Here is a 21456-nt window from a genome sequence, read left to right as displayed (position 1 = left end):
TGCTTTTCCAAGGGCTTCTGGCCACCAAGAGTCGTCCCATGCAGAGGGGGAGGTACCTAAGATGAGGACTTCTGTTTTATCTGAGTTCAGTTTCAGACGGCTGTGTTTCATCCATTCGGCTACTTCTTTCATTCCTTCGTGTAGGTTCGTTTTGGCGTTGCTAGGGTCATTGGTGAGTGATAGGATCAGTTGAGTGTCATCCGCGTAGGAGATGATGTTGAGGTTGTGTTGGCGGGCGATGGACGCGAGGGGGCTCATGTATACGTTGAAAAGGGTGGGGCTGAGTGAGGATCCTTGTGGTACGCCGCAGATGACTTCAGTGGCCACTGACTTGAATGGTGGAAGGCGGACTCTCTGAGTTCTTCCGGTGAGGAACGAGGTGATCCATTCCAGAGCTTTTCCTTGGATTCCGATGTTTGAGGCGCTGTAGAAGGGTGCTATGGCAGACTGTGTCGAAGGCTGCTGAGAGGTCGAGGAGGATGAGGGCGACTGTGTCTCCATTGTCCAGTAGAGTTCGAATGTCGTCTGTTGCTGCGATGAGGCCGGTCTCAGTGCTGTGTTTTGCTCGGAAGCCGGACTGTGAGGAGTCGAGGGATTTGTTGGCTTCGAGGAAGGCGGCGAGCTGGTTGTTGACCGCTTTCTCGATGACTTTGGCCGGGAATGGAAGGAGCGAGATGGGGCGGTAATTTTTGAGTTCGGTGGGGTCTGCTGTGGGTTTCTTCAGAAGGGCGCTGAGTTCAGCGTGTTTCCAGCTTTCCGGGAAGGTGGCGGATTTGAAGGAGCAGTTGATGACGTCTCGGAGGTGCGGTGCTATGATGGAGTCTGCTTTGTTGAAGATGTGGTGAGGGCATGGGTCTGTGGGGGATCCTGAGTGGATGGAGTTCATCAGGCGGATGGTGTCCTCAGTGGAGATTGGGTTCCAGTCATTAAGGATGTTCGAGGGGGGTGGAGGTTCAGTAGATGGTTGGGTGGGTTGGTCTTCGGGTTGGTTGTCGAAGCTGTTGTGGATGTCTGCAATTTTGTTGTGGAAGAATGAGGCTAGGGAGTCGCAGAGTGCTTGAGAGGGGGTGATGTCGTTAGAGTTGGCCGAAGGATTGGTAAATTCCTTGACGATGTTGAAAAGTTCCTTGCTGTTGTGGGCGTTGTTATCTAGTCGTTCCTTGAAGGCGGTTTTCTTGGCTTTTCGGATCAGTTGGTGGTGTATGCGGGTGGCGTTTTTGAAGGCGTCCTTGGTGCTGGTGGTTGGGTCTTTTTTCCAGGCCTTCTCAAGGGAGCGGCAGAGTTTCTTGGATTTCTTAAGATCATCGTTGAACCATGATGCCTTCTTGCTGCCAAGTTTGCTTTGTCGTTTTTTCAGTGGTGCTAGGATGTCGGCGCTGTTGGAAAGCCAAAGGGTGAGGTTGGTGGCGGCTTGGTCGGGGTTTGAGGAGTGGGCTGGGGGGTTTAGAAGAAGCGATGAGGAGATCTGGTCGATGGTGATTTTGTTCCATTTTCTTTGCAGAGTTGGTTGGGGTTGGTTGTTGGGTTTGGGCTTGTTGTAGGTAAAGTGAACGCAGCTGTGGTCAGTCCAGAGGAGAGCCGTAGTGTGGCTGAAGGAGACATGATTGCTGGAGGTGAAGATAGGGTCGAGAGTGTGACCTGCGATGTGGGTGGGGGAAGTGACCAGTTGTTTAAGTCTGAGGTTGGCGAGGTTGTCCAGAAGGGTGGTGGAGTTGCGGTCGTTGTTCTTTTCAAGGTGAAAGTTGAGGTCTCCCAGAAGGATGTAATCTTTGGAGGGGAGGGCGTGTGGGGTGATGAAGTCCGTGATGTCCTCACTAAATTGTGCGCGGGGTCCTGGTGGCCTGTAAAGGAGGGTGCCTCTGAGTGTGGTCTTGGGGTCGATGTGGATCTGGAAGTGAAGGTGTTCAGAGTTGGCGAGATTGATGTCAGAGCTGGTTGAGATGTGGATGGATTTCTTATGGACGATAGCGATTCCTCCTCCTGTGAGGCCGGTACGGTCCTTGCGTATGATCTTATAATCTTCTGGGATGGCAATGGTGATGTCTGGGGCGGAGGAGGCGTTCATCCATGTTTCTGTAAGGAAGGCGACGTCCGGAGAGATGGTGTCTAGTAGATTCCATAGGTCAATGGCGTGCCTGTGGACCGATCGGGTGTTGAGCAAGATGCATTGTAGGTGGTTGGGGTCGGGAATCTGAGGTGTGATCGTAGCGGAGATGTTGACGGTGCCGATGAATCTGCAGGAGTAGCATGAGAAAGGTCCATGGGTGTGTCCAGGAGCGGCTTGGACGCAGTTGGGGGGACGGCCGGGGTTAAGGGCTAGGAGGGTGGAGGCATCGTAGGTAATGCGGGAGGGCTGGGCAATGCGAGGGCCAGGGGGTCTGGCGCTGGGCGCGGGCTCGGCACGGACGGGCGTAGACGGGCTTACCTTTGGCGCACCTTCGGCGCGACTGGGGCGCGGTCGCTGCGCGTGGACGCTGCGCGTTATGACATTGGTCATAAATGGATGGTGGAGGGGGCGGAGCGTGGGAGGGGCAGCAGCTGGGAGGCGGTGGCGGGAGGAGGGGCGGACCAGGGGAAAACAACAACAGAAAATGGAGGGTCAAAGGCTAGGGTCACAGCGTGTAATGAGAAAGAGCCTAAAGCGCACAAATAAGTATCAGTATAGCGGCAATCACCGTTATTTACTCAGCGAGGTCGCGCTTCAAATTAATAAATAAATTAATCGACAGTGCAGCGCGAGAAAATCAATGGAGCGACAGTGCAGCGCTGTAAATAAATAAATAGTTGCGTGCAGCGCTAGGCGAGCAGAGAGCTGCAGAGATGCAGGTCAGGAGAACAAAACGATACCAGCGTCTTGGGAAACAGGAGCGTGGAGGAGCAACCGGACTGAAGGAGGGTCCACTACCTCCACTACTGACATGATGTCAACTCGAAAGAGGACTTTCCTGTGTGCCAACACTGTGCCCCATAATGTCACTGGCACCACTAAAGGGAACAGTTACAAAAAGCTATGCTCCTGCCCCCGTTGCTCCATTGTGCTGGCTGTGGCTCTGCTCACCATCTACACAGCCAATAATGTCTGAAACCCAAACCCCCATGCAGCATCTGAAACAATTTGCACATCCCAGTCCACGTCCTCCCTCCTTGCCAAGGGGATGCATTTGAAAGAGTGCAGCAAAACACACCACGTTTGCAGGTCCTTCTTGACCCTTGCCAAAAGCCTGACATGGTGATGAGGCAGTGAAAACCCTAATAATGCCCGCCCCAACCACCTGCAGAACGTCTTCCCTTCCCATACCACACTGCGCGCAAAGTTGAGGTGACCAAACAGGACCTGAATCTCCCTCACTTTAACCTTATCCCTTTCCAGCATGCCATTTAACAGTGTCAGCATTTTCTCTCTTTTCTGCCACTGGAGTCTGGTCTCCATCCGTTTTGAATCAATCTCAATGCCCAAGACCGATAACACTGTTTGCAAACCCACAGACAATGGGAGAACGGGACAAGAAGTTCAGGATCACTCAAGCAGCATCCGGCATCTCCTCCCAAAGCAAAGCATGCATGACTGTGGGAGTAGTGCAAGTCAGTGGTCACCTTCAGCATTTCATTCAAGAAAGTGAAATGTCTACTTCTGATATCTGGGTTCTCTGAATAGTCAAGTGACCATTCCACCAACACCCACTCCCAAGACATAGGCTTATGTCTTCTTGCTTGAATCAGACTTCACTATTCAGAAACATGGACTGAGATTCAATTAGTTAACTCTGGGAGTCAAACAAGGCAACTCATAATGGGGGCATGCTTTCACCCTTGCATTTTAAATCGTAAGTAGGAAATATATATTTTTTAATTCACCATTCGCAAATTGTCCTCTGGGAGAGGCAAACACAATATGTGCATATGTACAAATGGAGATGCTATATGTGTCTTAGGTAATAAGCCAGTGCAGCTCTTAAAGTCTTTAAATGTTTTGCTTCAATGTGGCAAGTCAACAAGATTGGAATTAACTTTACTAAAACTTAAATAATTTGCTTGTATGATAAATTCCGGTGGGAAGTGAGTGGACAGACAACTGAGGTTGGGGGGTAGTTTTCAGGGCTGGGAGGGACCCTGGTTAGTTTTTCGGGCTGGGGATCAGGAGTATTGGGGCTCAGGACAGGAGATGGGGTGGGGGATAGTTTGTAGGGGTTGGGGTAGTTTTTAAAGCTGGTGGGGGTCGGGGTAGTTTTCAGGGCTACAGGGTCGGGAGTTTTAGAGCTCAGGGCAAAGGACAGGTAACAGGCAGTTTTAAGGCCAAGGTGGCAGTTGGCCTGGGGTAAGGGGGAGGTGGGAGTAGGTTTTAAGGGGTGGGGGCTGGTTTTAGGGCTCAGCGAGGGAGGCTGGCCTCATAGTGGTTTTTAGGGGTCTGACTTTTAGGGCTCAGGGCAGGGGACAGGAGAGGAGCAGTTTTCAGGCAGAGAGGGCAGTTGGGCTGGGGCAGGGTGGTTTGGGGTAGGTTTTAGAGGATGGGGATAGTTTGGGGGCTGGAGTCAGAGTCATTTTTTGGGGCAAGGGGATTGGATTTTAGGGATCAGGATAGGTGGTCAGGGTAGTTTATAGGGCTGGGGCGGCTAGAATACACTGCAGGAGGGCCACATTTTAGGGCTCAGGGCAGAGGGGCAGGAGTGTGATCTTTACCACACATTTCCCTTTGCCAATCATGTCTTTACCACAAAACTGCGTTCTAAAGGCATGCCCAAGGTCTTCAAGGCACTACGTCAATTACTATCCCAACATGGGTTGATTGATGGTTGGCCTGTGACCCACTTGAATGATCCTGGATATACTTATTTTTCTTCACCACATAAGAAATTTGTCCGAATAGATTATATTTTCATACCTAGATATTTTGCACAAGGATCCAATATGTCTGTTAAACCACGTATCACCTCTGATCATGCGCCAATTGTTATGGAGTTACCTATATCTAAAACACATAGAACACAAAGATCCTTCACTTTTAATAAGAAATTGTTATTAGATGAAATATATGTGAATCAAATTATGGATTGGGCCCAGCAATTTCTTGATCATAACAGAGCTTCCACTTCATATGCAATGGTCTGGGATTGTTTTAAGGCAGGGTTACGCGGTGAAACTGCTAGTTATAGTTGGAGTGTACAAAAGAAAAGGAAAAATATAATGATAGAATTATTACGGGACTTAGCGAGTGCAGAGCATGAGTTAATTCACGACATTAGATTACAACGTAACAGCGAAATATCCCAAAATGCGAAACGCAACGCGAAGATAAATGGGATTTGGAGTCAGGATATAGCATTACAATATAAGGCGTTTCGCGCAGAAAGATATGAATATGGGGAGAACATAGGCAGATGTTTAGCACAGAGAATGCGCGGGAGACAAAATATGCAGCGCATAAATTCTATAGAAAACAGTCAGGGAATTCGTGTAGAAACACCAGAGGGGATACTACAAGTTTTCTTTGAATACTATACAAATCTCTATACCCAAGAAGATTTCTCTTTAGATTTACTTAATCAATATATAGACAATTCGGATCTGCCCCATTTAAATTCAGTACAGCAGGAACAATTAGAACTGCCTATTACAATTGAAGAACTTGAGACCTCATTGAAAGAATTAGCCCTCGGGAAGGCCTCTGGTCCTGACAAACTGCCATTAGAAATTTATAAACTCTTATTCCCTATAATTAAAACAGATATGCTTGCAACCTTTTTAGAAGCTCACAAGGGCCATCCTCCACCATCATGGGAAGATGCTAGTATAGTTATATTTCATAAAAAAGACAAACCCTCGCACTTATCTGGGTCTTACCGCCCCATTTCCCTTATAAATGCGGACGCAAAAATATATTCAAAATTTTTGCTAACCGATTGAGTCAAATTGTCCCAACCTTAGTTTCTCAACAACAACATGGCTTTCTTCCAGAACGCGGTACTATTAACCATATACATCGGGTTATCGCAACACTAGATTATGCGTCTGCGCTACGTAAAGACGTTGGACTGGTGCTCTTAGATGCTGAAAAAGCATTTGACCGCGTGTCATGGGCATTTCTGTGGGCTGTTATGAGGAAAATGGGATTTGGTCTACAACTTATATCTTCGCTACAAATCATGTACAGGCATCCGAGGGCTAAGATTTGTATATCTGGACAAGAATCCTCGGCAGTTAATATCACACGGGGCACACAACAGGGTTGTCCCTGTTCACCCTTATTATTTGCTATTTATATCGAACCCTTGCTAAAGGCATTAATGTCATCCCAACAAATTCGGTCTATGTCTTTACCAGGAGGCGATATAAAGGTGTTAGCTTACGCTGACGATATTGCAGTGTTAACTTCTGATCCGGAATCTGCACTAATTGAAATAGAAAATCTGACAGGTGTGTTCGGTAACGTATCCAGATATAAACTTAATAGCCAAAAAAACCAGGTCATATGTTCACCTGGCCTTTGTACTAACGACAGCAGGGTTACGATAGAGGCTAAATACCTGGGCATTAAAATTAGACTCATGCTACAACAGTTAGTCTCGTCAAATTGGGCAGATATATTAATGTCAGTTAAAAATCAACTTGACAAAATAGAATGCCTACATTTATCGTTAGTAGGGAGACGAAATGTCTTAAAAATGACTATTCTCTCAAAAGTGTTATATTATTTTCGAGAAAAACCACTGGAAATACCCACATTAGAACTGAAAAAATTGCAATCTATAACGGATCGATTTTTATGGAGTGGGAGAGCAACACGGAGAGCATCTAAATTCATGACTTTACCAATCTTAAGGGGAGGATGGGGAGTCCCAAACTTTACACTTTACTAGTTGGCATGTCTTATGCAAAACATCAAATATTTCTCAATTGGCGGAACTCCACCCCCATAGTGAAGTAGTGTGGCTCACTGGTTAGAGGCGGCAGACCCGAGAGCAGAGGACAGCCCGGGACCAGGGTTCGATTCCCGGCGCGGCAGGTTTCTGGACCAGAGTCAGCGGACTCGATAATTCTCTCGCCTCGGTGCCCACTCTGATCAGCGATCACACTCGGCAACTCTGGGCATTAGCTTGCCTCATCTTCACTAACGGCCCCACCAGACCGCCGGGGATGCCTGGTCTCACCCTGGAGATACCCATTAAGGGACCATCTCTCAGGGAAGCCAGGAAGGGTTTCGCAGCGGTCGAAGCGCCTTGGGACCCTACGGGTAAGTAGTGCGCTATATAAATGCCTGTACATTTACATGTGAAAGTCCGGATATTTTCTCTCTTCTATTAGGCCCACAATCTCGTCAAATGCTACTTCGTTTTATAGAACCTAGCTATTATAAAAAAAACAGATTCAAACTTATATTGTCTGCTTTCAAAGGATGGCGGTCTATTCGGAAATATATCTCACTGGGTCGTATTAATTTTTACACACCTTGCAACTCTATAGAACTTCTCCCGGTAATCTTCAGGGATCGAACTATGAGCATTTGGCGAGAGAAGGGCATAATAGCTATTGGTGACATGGTTAAAAATGGCATTATTGCCTCATTTCAGGAGTTAAGAGACCAATTTAGCCTGTCGAAACACGACTTCTTTAAGTACTTGCAAATAAGGAATTTTTTCCATACACACCCACATATTGTACCATTAAGCTCTAATGAATTTATGGAAATATTAAAAAAAAACAACACGCATAGGGACTGTTTACAACTTTCTGCTAAACTTACATCAGGACGATATGGATCAACAGGCATCAAAATGGTGTATGAGACTAGGCACAATAACAGTACCATTTCAAGAATCAATATTCATGGCTGATAAAATTATCCTTTCTGCTAATTTATATTCTCCACATTACAAAACTTTATTTATTCTTTATCACACTCCACTCAAAATGTTAAAATGGAGTAATGCATATAACGGGAAATGTTATAGGTGTCAATGTGATTTGGCAGATATTATACATATATTTTCAGACTGCCCTATATTGAAACCTCTTTTTATTTCTATAGAACTTTTTCTAGCACATATCACTAAATGCGATGTAAAAATCTCTAGAGAGATGATTATTTTTGGTTTGTCGAACGATAATGAATTGTTCCCAGGTTATCAAGAGAATAGATATGTTATATTCATGGCCATGGCTGTTGCTCGCCTCTGTATATCTTCAATGGGGTTAAAACCTGAGGCACCTACATATGAAATGTGGCGAGCAAAATTTTATAATATCTTTAATTTGGAGTTTAACCTCTATCGCATTAAATCTATCAGGAAAAAGAGAAGAGGATACAAAATCTGGCAGACTTTGATAGATTATTTGGATTATTAGCGATTATGATTTATGTTATTTAATAATATGAAGATGTTGCCTAGACTGTATATATATTAGATGTTAAGATCACTTCTCGATTTTACTATCTCTATGTATGTTGAATATTCGTTTCTTTCTTTGTATACATGACTTTGACCTGAATCAATAAAAGAAATTAAAAAAAAAAAAAAACTAAAGGCATGCATGGTAAAGATGGGGTTGTGGTTAAGACCGAGTAGTTATAGCATGCCTTGTTGAGGCATTTGTTGTTCCATCTCACAACACTTAGGGCCTGATTGAGATCTTGGCAGACAAGTTACTCTGTCACAATAGTGACATCCAATGGGATTTATATTTCGCCGGATGGGATATTAGCCATCGCTATGACTGAGTAACCCATCGTCAAGATCCAAATCAGGCCCTTCATATTTTAGAAATAAAACAGAATTTGGAAAAGCTTCACCCTTCCCTTTAAAGATAACATTTTGATTTGTAAAATAGAAGACATCTTGATATACAAATGAACCTTTGTTCCACTTGTTTTTTATTGTCAAACTTTCTGTATTAATTTTATCAAAGGCACAGTATCATACAGACATAGTGCAGATGTCAGAAGTCAACAAACTTTACACTGAGAGGCTGATGAAATACAGAGTTGCTATATAATCGTGACTTCTCAGTACAAAGGTCATGGTGAGTTTTCACATATTCAAAACATCAGCAGGTTCAGAAGCTGTATCAGTGCCTTTTATTACCCCTTCACTCCTCCCACAAACTCGATAAAAGGAAAAAGGATAACAAAAACGAGGAATAAACCCCAAACAATTGTCCACGAGTGTGTGGAGTAAGATCATACAGTGAGGCGGGTGGTTGGAATGGTGCGGTGGAGCCCCTGCCGCTGGAAGTGGGGCTTTCTGGTGCTCTAGGGCGATCAGATGTGAAAGAGGTGGAGTGCCCTCGTGCAGGAGGTAAGTGGAAGCCCCTCTGATAGAAAGTTGACTAAGGCCCCTACCCTGGTATTCAAAATTCTTGTTCTTATCCTGGATGATAACCATTGTGATATTGAGGGCGCTGTGGCTTTCTTCCAATTTGTCACCAAGGCCATCTTACCTGCCCTTAAACATACCCACATAATAGTGGTCGTTCGAGGATTGAAGTCGCAGAGTGTCATCTTGTAAGCCCAACAGAGCAAAGCGTAGTGTAGAGGGGATAGGGTAGACCAGTATTGTTTTAATTTGTGCCAGAATTTCTGCCCAAAAGGCCAAATGATCAGACAATCCCAACAAATGTGTCGTACGTTGCAGAGTAGCCCACATCCCCTCCAGCACAAATCAGATGTGCCACGAAACATCTTCTTTAGTTTAGTGGGGTATATGTTTCATGTATATGTGTTTTGTTTATGTGTATATGTGCAGAAAAAAAAGACCTAATAAAAAAATAAAAATAAATAAAAAAAGGAATACCAATCGAACGAAAGTTTATAACGGGTTTCTCTAAGCCCTAGGGATTGGTTAAAACTGGGAATATCTTTCCATAGTTTCTAACAATGCGTCTCTGGAATTGTCATCAAGGATATTGTTCTTGAAGTGTACATGTCGTGGTGTGGTCGAGGGGAGGGTCTGGAGTAGGTAAGCATAAAGGAAAGAGATAGATCCCTTGATTCCTCTAATTTGACGCACAAATATTTCAATGGGGGAGAGCTCTCAGGTCGCAGCTAAATGCATGTCGGGGTGGAGGACCCAATGTTTCAATTGGGTATAGTGATATTGTTCGGCCTCTGGTAGGTCACGATCACATTGCTAGTGTTCGGAGGTCCGTATGTCCAATCCATGAAAAAGATCAGAGACCGCAAGACAGCCTCCCTCTTTCCATATATCAAATGAGCCTGGCGTTCAGGCAGGGTTAGAGTGGGAGAGGGAAGTGGTCCAACCCAGCAACCTCATTGCTGTGTCTCATACTTTAAGGGTAGTGCGAGTAGGTGTGCTTAAGTGTGAATTGGGAGTCTGTCAGATTTCAGTTTCCATATGACATCCCACACATAGCGGCCAACTATAGCTTTGTCCATATGGAGCCATTGTTTTCCCGATGCCCTCAGCGCCCATTCAAAGATTTCTCGCAGTTGTGCCGCCTTATAGTATAAATGGGAGTCTGGTAGAGAAAGACCTACTGCCTCTTTTGGTAGTTTTAGTGGCTTATAAGGGAGGCTTGCCCAGCATCCCTGCCATATAAAACGGACCCCCAGGTGATGGAGTTCCGAGAAAAATTCCTGGGGTAACTTATACGGGATGCCTTGAAAAAGGTATAATAATCACAATAGATCCTTCATTTTGATTGTGTTAATGTGCCCTAGCCAAGAGAGAGTCATTGGCGTTTGAGGTCTGCCTTAAGCTGGCGGGACAAGGGAGGATATTTGGGGCATTTAGATCAGAGATCTCAGGGGTGATTTTGATAACCAGGTAAGTGATGTCTTTTTCACCAACTGAAAAGGGGTTGTGGTCGCCAGAGCCTCCATTTCTGGAGGGGGCAAGGAAAGATTAGGGAGGAAGGACTTATGCAGGCTTAAACAATAAACTGCCAGACCCTCATAATGGGACAACTTGTGTTGTAAAGCCCTCAGTGATGTGGTGGGGGAGGTATAATTCCACTTCTTGAAAGTGCATATATTTGCTTCTTAAAAGTGCAGTTTTCTGATCTAAAACCTTCAGCTCTATCCCAAATAATGTTCTCTTAGTGCTCTTGTTTGATGAAAAAACTATTTAACAAGCGCTCATAAATGGCAGACCTCGTATTTAACAATGCCCCTCCTGCAGGAATACTACAGAACATGCCTTTGGAGACTCGATTTTGGAATTTATATCTCTGAGACCTAAATATTTCTTATTTTAGGCCCTCTCACAGCAAAGTGTGCAACCTTAACAGACTTGCCATATAGGTGCCCAAACAAACACCATTTAACATATTTACCCCTACTTGCAGGTCTCTAAAAATGAATCCATCACAATTCCCCCTACAAATAGGTTTCTGATTCATATTGCCAGAGTGATCGAAGCGATTCTCCTCTTAGGTGGTACTTTCACAATAAGTCAACTAGCCCACCAAACCTGGTCATTCATGAGCGATCAACCGCTTAGCTTTCCATGCGGCGTAAATATAAGATGTCCTTTTTTCTGATGCCCCTATTTTTTCCTTTAGGACATTAATAATTCAATATAATATTAAAAAACTACACATTGTGTAAGGGGGCACCATAGGCTGTATGTTACTTCATAGTGTAATATATCCAGTTAATATGATATAAATTATAAATATGTAATACTGGCACAGGCATATAGGTCAATACTCATTATTTGTGTTTCTACTACTTTCTGCGTCTCACTTAATTCACTTCTCGAAGTATTGTTTGTAATGTTTTATATAGATGCTGTTACATGTGATTGCAGTGTTTGTTGGGTTTTTAAAAACATTGTAGCATAATTGAAGTAAAATGAAACTGATATGGATTTAGCAGAAAACTGGAACATTCTGATCTTTTGTTAAATAGTTCTAGGTGGCTTAACAGGAGGAGGGGGTAGCCTGGTTATGGTGGCGCTCATGGGGGGATGCTAATGGTAGGTCCTCTTGCTTTGTCCTTATAGGGCTCTGTATGATTCAGCAGATGGCTGGACCTTATACACCTTTCACTGAAGGGTGGGTAGTATGTCAATGGCTACTTCACTTGTCTGGCAAGGCTGATGGCATTGTGTTCTTTACCAGGCTGAGGTAGATGGGTGCCGGCTGTTGCAAGACTTCTATCACGCAATGGAGAAGGAAATGGGATTCAATGCACAGGTGAAAATGTACACCAGCAAAGGTGAGATGTTGAGCAGTCATACAAAGAACCAACATAAGGATTGCATGCACTTTTCACCTCAGTGGAGTTGCTTCAAAACTAAGCACTAGGGCATTGACTAGAAGTCTTACCTGCATTCTACTAGGACTCATACCTGGGGAGCAGCAGTACTGTAAGCCACATATCTCCTTTGGATACATATTTAGCCTTTTTCCCTTAGTGTGCTTTTCTTGTATTCTAATACAATGTGATCCATTGGGTGAAGGTATTTGCAGTGTGTTGCCTGAGTGAGTTAAGAATTGTAATTGTAACTACTTCCCAAAGGATATCTTGGGGATGCTTTCAGACACCTTGCCAAACTATTGATTTAAGAGCAAGAGATGGTGTCTAGGGAAGGGACTGATCAAGGCATTGGGGTGGAGCTCTGTGCCTATGTAGAGAGTCAGTCCACCTGTCATTTTTTCAAATTAATGGGGTGGGTTTTTAAACAGGATGGAGTTTGATACTAGTTCCATGTTCTTTTGTCAGGTCTCATAGTTTCCGGCATCATGCAGCCATTTGGCATTAGTAGTCCGGGTGAAACCAGGATGGCGTACACAGATTGTGACCAGTCTTTTATGGTGGAGTTTAAGCCCAGCACCAAGCTCATCCCAGAAGAAGGTGTTTACCTTCAGGTAAGCAGGAGTACCCATAACCAGTCTAGAGCAAACCACTGTTCTCGGCTGATTACTGTCAAGAGGGCAAGACCGCCATCACGTCATCTTAGATGGCTACTGATGCCCCTAACCAAGTCAGCCCCATCTGCAAGAATATTGCTGAAACACCAATATGAAAATAACAGACTGGTCTCAACCCCAGGGCCGCCAACCTCATACCCCTACACCAGTAGTTAACTCGCAACTCAAGACTACTTTGAATAAGCTTGAAGTTTAGTCCATTACTGATATTAGCAACTAGGGATATATCATTACACTATCAATAACAGTGTCCGTACATTGTCCAACCACCCCCACAGCACTGCTGACCCAAGAAGAGAAATTCTTCTAACTTAGAACTCTCCTTCAAAAGCAGTCATGTCCACAACTTGTACATAAGGGCACCTCCAGTTCACTTCAGTAGATCCCCAGGTCCCCAACACACACGGGGGCAACATGAACGCAACCACTCCCACAGCTGTATAAGGTCACTACGGATAACCCATCACAAACACAGAGGCCTTTGCTGATGCAAGGTAAATACAACTAGCTGTTGATACTGCAAAAGGACAATCTGCTACCACTGAAAAAAAATAAACAAGCTTATTTAGGGCAAGTCATCAAGAAAGACCCACACCACTTCTGATCACCTGCTAGACCACAAGCCACAATTTACACTCCACAAGTAAAGTGACCAACAAGTTGCATTGCTTCTTTCTCTCAGAATGTTCCCTTGGTGGGCCTTGGTCACATCTATCTTGACATACATACCTTTATAGCTGTGTCTGATGGTATCTCCTTCCTGTCTCTTTTTCCAACAGTTTGCTTTGTACTACTCTGATCAGGCGGGCCAGCGCAGGGTTCGTGTGCACAACATCAACTTGAACTGCTCCGAGCGTCTGGTGGAGACGTTCCAGCAGAGCCAGGCTGAAGCTCTGCTTTGCTACTTCTCTAAATCAGGTGAGTAATCGTCAGGGATAAGGAGAGGCTTTCAATAACTGACCTCTAACCAATGAGATGTCCTAAGGTAATATTGCAAGATATTCCACACTCCCAATGAGGTGAGAAGATGTCCATGGAGCTGGCTTGTCACTACCACAGATGTGGAAGGAAAGCGTACTGAAAGGGGCTGGCCTCAGGAAGCTAAGCATGGAACACTAGGAAATAGCAAACACAAGGAGATGATGGACGGAGCGCTGAAAGTTTTCAGACACTCACCCCCAGTCACAGATCTGGGTTGAATCCATCATTGTTCTTTAGCTCATTCCGCCACCCCAGTTCAGATTCATTCATATGCAAATCAGTCTTAACCCTGTTCTTTATGGGAACAGTCCAGCCCGAACTACCAAGCCTGGTCCTCACTGGACCAGAAACAAGCATCCTGGAACTGGTTTCGGGGTAACACTCCTCATAAGCCAGGCTAGCTTGAATCCAGTGGCAACGTTAGCAAGGGACCCACGTCTGCCATCTTAGGGCGAACAAAGCAAACACAAGGAGATGATGAACAGAGCGCTGAAACCTTTAAGGCGCTCACTTTCAGTCACAGATCTGGGTTGAATCCATCATCATTCAACACTAGGAGATACCCAAAAACTGCAGAGGATAGGTGGATAAAAAAGCCGTAGGACAGCACAGGAGAAAACTGATATTCACCACACAAACACAGAGTTAATTGGGCCACCTGGAACTATCCTTGAACTGTTTGGGTGGTAAAGAAATATTACCAGGACCTACCTCTGCTACCAAAGAGGATGTTAGTCTATACAACTGGTGCCTTCATATTAGAGAAGGGGAGAAGTCTATCTCTGAGTGACTTAAGTTTGAAGGAGAGTTTCCTAGCTGTAGAGTAATGTGACTTGCAAATCTTTACATACTTTGACATAGTGCACAGTCTGAACGTGCAAGAATCTGAGCCAAAATATACTTTATATCACCAAATCTGCTGCCTGCTTCATGTACCTTCTGTTACACCTTTGCACAAATCTGCCAGCCCAATCAAATACAAAATAGGGGCCACACCAACCGAAGAATTTTGGCAAAAGCAACGGTGAGGCGAGCTATAAGAGTTAGAAAACTTGCGCCATAAAACACAGAGGTCCGAGGCAGAATGTGGCTGGCGTGGGATGTGAATATGCATGGTTGCACATTACTGAAATATATGGGTTACTGGATGCACTTACATGAAAGACGTTTTGTGAGGTAAACTCACAATTTTGCTTTTCTCTGACCCCCACAGCTTACAGCGCAATCCTGCACACTCCTCTGAAGGAAGTGCGTGATGCCCTGGTGACCCGGATTACTCGGATCCTAGCTTGCTACCGCCAACACTGCGCTACCGCCTGTATGACTGATGGACAGGTACCCTCTCAAAGCCACCCAATGTATATATCTTCCGTCTTGTGTTAACCATGCTGGCATGTGCATGTATATATCCATCAATCCCTGCTGCTGTGCAGGTGTCCAAATGATCCTGCTAACTGGATTGCCACTGTGCATGTTTGTTCTTTTCCCTTGTAACTGTGCCACTCTGTGCATGTTTGTGGTTGTCCATCAGACCTCATCCCTACCATACGTCTACAAATAACAGTGTGCCATTACCTCAAAACCCTGGGTTGTTATATCAGTGGACAAATATGTTTTGACTGGTCACCTCTTTAATGAAATAGATGTACCCTACCCCACTAATCAAAGGAGCTTAATTATCTCCTCTCCCAAAAATGCCCGTTGACCTTTGTTTTCTGGAGAGCACTCCAAGCTAAATTTTCAACTTGGACAGAACATCTATTTTAGCATTGAAGTGCATTTGCTTACTGGTGATAACAATGCATTGTTCCCTACTCTCTCCTGCTAGTCAGGGTTGTATCTTTTTGGAGGGCCTACTGTGATGGCCAGTTTCCTTACACCTCATTTTCTGGTTACAAAACATGTAAAAAGATGAGTTGGGTTTTAGTAAATTCAGGTATCAGTGGGGGCACCTTCTTTCATGTTGCTTCCGGAATTTCTGCAGGTCTTGGACTGTGATAGTATGGAATTTGGCTGACCGCATGCAGTCCTCCATGTGTGTGGATTAAGACCCTCAAGGTACGTGCAGTTGTGCCTGAGGATGACAAATCAAAAGGAAGGACCCCACTTGGCTTTCCAACAACTGGGGCTGATCACTGCAAGTAGCGAAGAGGGACAGAAGGAGTGGACTCTCTAGCCAGTGGCCTTGCAGATCCATGGCCTATTGGGAGCAGCAGTACTCTCTGAAATATAAAAAATAGCATTGTATTATTACTGTTCCTACAATATGGTTTAGAACTAGTGCCACTCTGAGCTTTAAGTGGGTCATGATCCATGCCTTTAAGACACGTCTGGTCAGGGGAGAGGGATGAGAGGAAAGCTGCCATCCATTAGCTCTTTAGCTGTTCGATTACAACTGAGAATGTTTTTTTGTTCACTTTTGAAGCATACCTTACAGGACTAGCCTTCGATCTTCTCAACTCTAAAGGTTCTCTTATGTGAACGCTTGCAGGGAGATCCATCAAATTTCTTATACTCAACGTCTTTTCTGGGTAGGCCATGGTCTGGGCTGTTTTGAATCAGATGGTGTTTAGGTTCCAGTTGATTTTCCTTTCCCAGGTTAATTTGGCTTTTCAGAGGGAGCTGGAGGTAATTTTACCCGCGTTTGCTCCTGGCACCTGGTCACACATCATATGTGTCCACATTTAACAGATTTGGTTCCATTGTTGAAATCTTCCATAATTGACCGTTTCTTCTTCATTTTATTATACCAAAAAAAGATGAGAGCAATTGCAAAAGTTACCTGATGGGTCAAGATGGTGATCTCTCAAGCCTATGAACTGATGAGCTCAGTCATGCTGAGAGGTGCTCAGGGACTATCAACAAGAGGTGCTGGCAGCCTCATAAGCGTAGTTTAGGGACACATTTCTTTCCGATATTTTCAGGGCAGCAACTGGACAGCATCCTTTAGTTTTGTATTGCATTACATGTTGGATATGGTGGAGAGGCTTTATCTAGTACAAATTAACCATCAGATGATAAATGGGCTGCAAGTTGAGTGTGCAGTGTAGAGGCTTGTGTGAAGGTCAGTGGTGGTACATTACACTGAAGTGGCAATTTCTGTGTAGGACTGAGACACAGATTTCGTTTTCATACACCCTGAGGAAGTAAGGATTAGGGTGAGGGGAAAATGCCTGGATTTTTTAATTGTTATTATTAGGAATTCAATTATCAATTCATCATCCCAGTACTTACGTTCCCTCCCTGCTGTTGGGAGGTTCCATCTCCTGCAAAATATTTGATGGCCTGGATGCAAAAACAGGATGATTGTTAAGTTTGTCCTTAAGGGCTCATGTGAAGTGAAGGGGCATAAGAAATTGTCATAGACGGGGCCATCATGGGATGAGAGGTTTAATTATTGAAAAATCTATGATGGGGTACTTTAGAATGTACAGAGACTAGGAAAGGAGAAACAGAGTTATAAAGACTATATGGAAGCAGGACTGGAAAAGGAAAAAATGTGCTTCTGTAAGTAACACAAATTGGGGTAGGAGGTGGGTGTCAGAAAGAGCAGAGCCATGGGGGATAGAATCAGTAATACTAAGCCTATGCCCTGTTAATATTTTACAAACTCTGCCTGAAAGAAATTGACATCAGCGGGACATGTGGTAATACATCCGAATTGTATTTCTATATTGGTGACGGACCATTTTCTATGATTAGGGTGTTAAAGAACCGGCTACCAAGAACAAGGTGTCAGAAAGGGCTATTTCTGGTAGGCTAAGGCTGACGCCAAAGCCAGGCAGAAACCACCATTCTAGTCAGGGCAAGGAAGTCACACGCCAAGATAACCCCTGCTCACACCCTTGGTAGCTTGGCACAAGCAGTAAGGCTAAACTCGGAGGCAATGTGTAAAGCATTTGCGCCAGCACACAACAGCAACACCATACTAGGCACACCACAAAAGGAACTCCACACAAGGTTATTATAAAATAACTTTTGTATTGTCAAAACACATATCAGATAAAAATCACACATGTACATTGTGCCAACTGGCACGGGCAACATTCATAAGGGATTATTTACAAGACAGGGCCACATGGGCCACTGTCAGAATCAGATATAGCACTTTTAGAATAAGGAATAATAAACATAAAATGGTAATCAAAAAGATCACAACCAGTATCCACTGGTAACAGGAACCAGGACCTTACTAGGACCACCTGTACTAAAAAGAACAACCACCTAAGAATAAAATACATTTAGGGGTATACACAAGAACACATTACCCATGATGCATGAAACACATTCAGAGGAGTAATAAAGAGAAACACACGATGCCTAAAACATTCAGAGGTGTTAAGAATAAAGCACATGATGCAATAAAATACATTCAGGGGTGCAGCGCAAGAAGACACATGATGCCTAAAACATTCAGAGGTGCAGCGCATGGAAAGAAAGGAAGACACATGATGCATAGAAATACATTCAGAGGTGCACAACAACTCAATAGCGCAAAAACACACAGTAGGCAGTTACCATCCTAGACATAGCAGAAAACCACATTGCGCACAACGTACATAAGCCACCACCTGTGGCAGTCCCTAGGCCAACTGGCCTTGTTGGGGCTCAGACGCCCTGAGTCTCAATGTCAGGGTGCGCTGCCATGCAGCGCCAATCCAAGAACAAGCCTAAACGTAGCAGGTGCCCACTACTTGTTGGGCACCTGAGGACAATCACAAAACCTAAACGGTGCAGCTGCCCACTAATTGCTGGGCAGCTGGGAGTCCAAACTGCGACAGGGTCCTCACTGACCCTTAGGCGCAAACTGCGCCATGCTGGAGCCACACAGGCTCTGGACACCACACATGACCTAAATGTTGGAGCCACACAGGCTCTGGAAACAACTGTGCCCCCTTTAGCCTCGGGGCTTTACACAAAGAAATGCCCCCTCAGAGCCTTCTCAAGGCTCTACAACGTTGGGGTGACCCGCTGCCAATCGGGGCCGCCCTGACTCTGTGCCTCTCAACACGAAATGGGGCGGGGAGCCTCTCAGGGCTCTACACAACGTTGGGGCGACCCGCTGTCAACAGGGGCCGCCCTTCCCGCACCACTCTCTCCATGTTGGAGCGGTCCACTGCCACACGGGACCGCTCTTGACCTTGTGCCTCTACCGGCACCGCCAGCCACATCACGGAGCCCCCAGCCCTTTTACTCACCGGGCTGTTCTCGGCGGGGGCTCCTCTCTGCACCGGAGCGGTGGGGCGGGACTTCCGGTCTTTGACGTGCGGTGGGGGCGGGCACCGGCAATGTGCCCCGCGCCCCCTCCGCCATTCCTCAACTCCTCCGGGGCTCCCTCCAGCACACGGGAGCCCCGACGACCAGGCCGCCATGCTCCTTCATCTCTTCTCTCACCGGGCCGGCAGCATCTTCTGCCGAGCCAGCCAATCCCGTCGCGGCTCCTGTGACGAGCCTCCAGCAGCACCCGGGAGTCAGCCAATGGCAGTGCGGCTCCCGGGACAGGCCAACGATGACGCTCCGCTCCTTCAGCCGATCACGGCGCAATAACACGGATGACGCTGCGCTGCACGGGCCAATCCCGTTGCGGCGTTGGTGAGGGGGCTCAGCTCCTCCAACCAATGGGAGCGCGGCGGCTTCGTTCTTCGGCCCCGCAGCTCCGATCAGGACGGCACTTTGGGAAGAGGCTTTCTGGCCCCGGCAGCGGCGGTGATCAGGCGGCAGATGATTTTCGAGGGCGCGGGTCACGGACAGACCGCCCTCTTGGCCCCACAACCGCTCTTGAGTGGATTCCACGAGGGGAGGCACCACAGACCTCCGACCCTCGCCGGGAATGTGCCGATGAGCACACCGATCCCTTCCTACACTCAGCTGTCGAGCACCACACGCTCCAGGTCCAAAACAGCACGATCTTGCAGTAATTCTTTGCAAAGCTTTAGGAATAAAAGAGGGAGCAGCCTAGCCCCCAGCAGGAAAAGTCCATCAGGAGTCCAGGGGCTGGGCAGGGCTCAGGGATTCCCCTGAGCCCCAGCAGCAGCATGCCCCTGGCAGATTCAAGTTAGAAATAAGAACATTTTGGAAGGGGACACAGCCCCTTCTTATACACAGAAAAGCCTTTGAAGTCCTTTGAAGCAGGCAGTGTGAGAACCAGCTAGACTGGTTTAGAGGGAAGTCCCCTTCAGTATCAGGGACAGAGGTGTCAGTCGCCCAGCGGAGGTGGAGCCAGCTTTGTAGTTAGGCAGGCACAGCCCTTCACTATCAGGTGCCATCTCCTCCCACTTCCCTGGCAGCAGATGCTGCCTTTCATCCATGGGCTGACTTCAGACAACCTCCTGGGCTCTCTAGCCCCTGTCATCCTCAAACCAGACAGTCAATCCACAAGCAGGCCCAGGCACTCTGGGCCAGGCTCACCAGCCAATCACACGCCAGCACCAACTTACACAAATATGCCAACTTCCAAAAGTAGTACTTCTAGACTAGACACAGTCATGCCGCATACATCATTTTGCAGCATTCACTCTCACGAGTTCATACATACTAAACTCGCCCCTGCACTCCCCACACATCAGGAACTACCATGGGCATACATATTCCCCATTCATTCCTATGGGAGGGCAGGTCACTCACCACACATTCACAGAGAGCTCAAGCACTTTATACTGTACCACAGTGAAAAAGTGCGCAGAGGCCTAAAATCACCAACACCAGGTTCCATAAACAGGCTAGGAAAAAGCAAAAAGTCTAGGGGTGAACCTGTCCAACGGGCGGGGTCCAACACAAGGTATATTTTACAAGTCTCATAGGAACGTACTAGTAAGATAGTTCAGTTAGTTAATGCATTTGCTGTGGGGAACTACTGTAATCTGCTGGCATAAGTTTAATAGGTAATCATAAAATAGCTTAGAGAGTGTATGAGCGTTCTTCAGATCAGTGTGACTTACCTGCTGGGTGAAATCCTTGTAGAATACCTCACAGGGTTAAATTGTTTGTTGTCTATACCCTAGTGTTCACAATTGAGCAGACCTGAATATCCAATTTCGGAAGGAGGTCCTAAAGAATGAGAGAAAAAGGGTGGGCGCTCCATTGCGTTCTCCCAGGCTACACCGTAAACCACATAAAGCAAAAGTGATTAGGCTTAACACACAGACTCACATCATGGGTAAATACTCCTGTGTAAGGAGTCCCTTGTCTCATTCTGTGTCTGATGATATGCATTGGACAAAAGTCTTCACAAACAGTGGACAGGTGTGGCAGCACACACCCACCAGGGTGTCATGCTTCATCAATGGCTACATCTCATTCACCAAAGAAAACTCTAGTTGTGAATGGGCTTCTTGTTTTTTTGCAGGGAGTACTTTTGAGGGAGTGTATAGATATAGAGACAGGATCTAGACAGTTTAAAAATCCCGGTATTCTAACCCAGAGATTTTCTTTTAATGGGGGTAGGTCTAGGTAATGATTAAAAACTTTGGTGATGCCTGGAACTGTCTATTATCCCTGCATCTGCATGGGTCAACATGTTTCAGCCTATGTGGTGGCCCTAAAAAAAAGTCTTAGACTTTTTTGAGTACCCTTACTCCTTTTTAGATA

At 45.8% G+C, this 21456-nt stretch overlaps 1 protein-coding gene across 1 annotated transcript in view; it reads left to right on the top strand.

Moving 5' to 3' along the window:
- Positions 1-21456, top strand: part of LOC147679853 (protein transport protein Sec24C-like) — a 257445-nt gene that overhangs the window by 153032 nt on the left and 82957 nt on the right. The window contains exons 15-18 of the mRNA XM_086943414.1: positions 12076-12172; positions 12680-12825; positions 13668-13806; positions 15083-15204. Coding sequence (XP_086799540.1) covers positions 12076-12172; positions 12680-12825; positions 13668-13806; positions 15083-15204 — 504 coding nt within the window. The remainder of the gene's footprint in view (positions 1-12075; positions 12173-12679; positions 12826-13667; positions 13807-15082; positions 15205-21456) is intronic.

The sequence above is a fragment of the Lissotriton vulgaris genome, chromosome 11, assembly GCF_964263255.1.
Source record: "Lissotriton vulgaris chromosome 11, aLisVul1.2, whole genome shotgun sequence".
In the NCBI taxonomy this organism is placed as follows: domain Eukaryota; kingdom Metazoa; phylum Chordata; class Amphibia; order Caudata; family Salamandridae; genus Lissotriton; species Lissotriton vulgaris.
The sequence above is the reverse complement of the archived record's forward strand: the minus strand, read 5'-3'. Positions and strand labels throughout refer to the sequence as shown.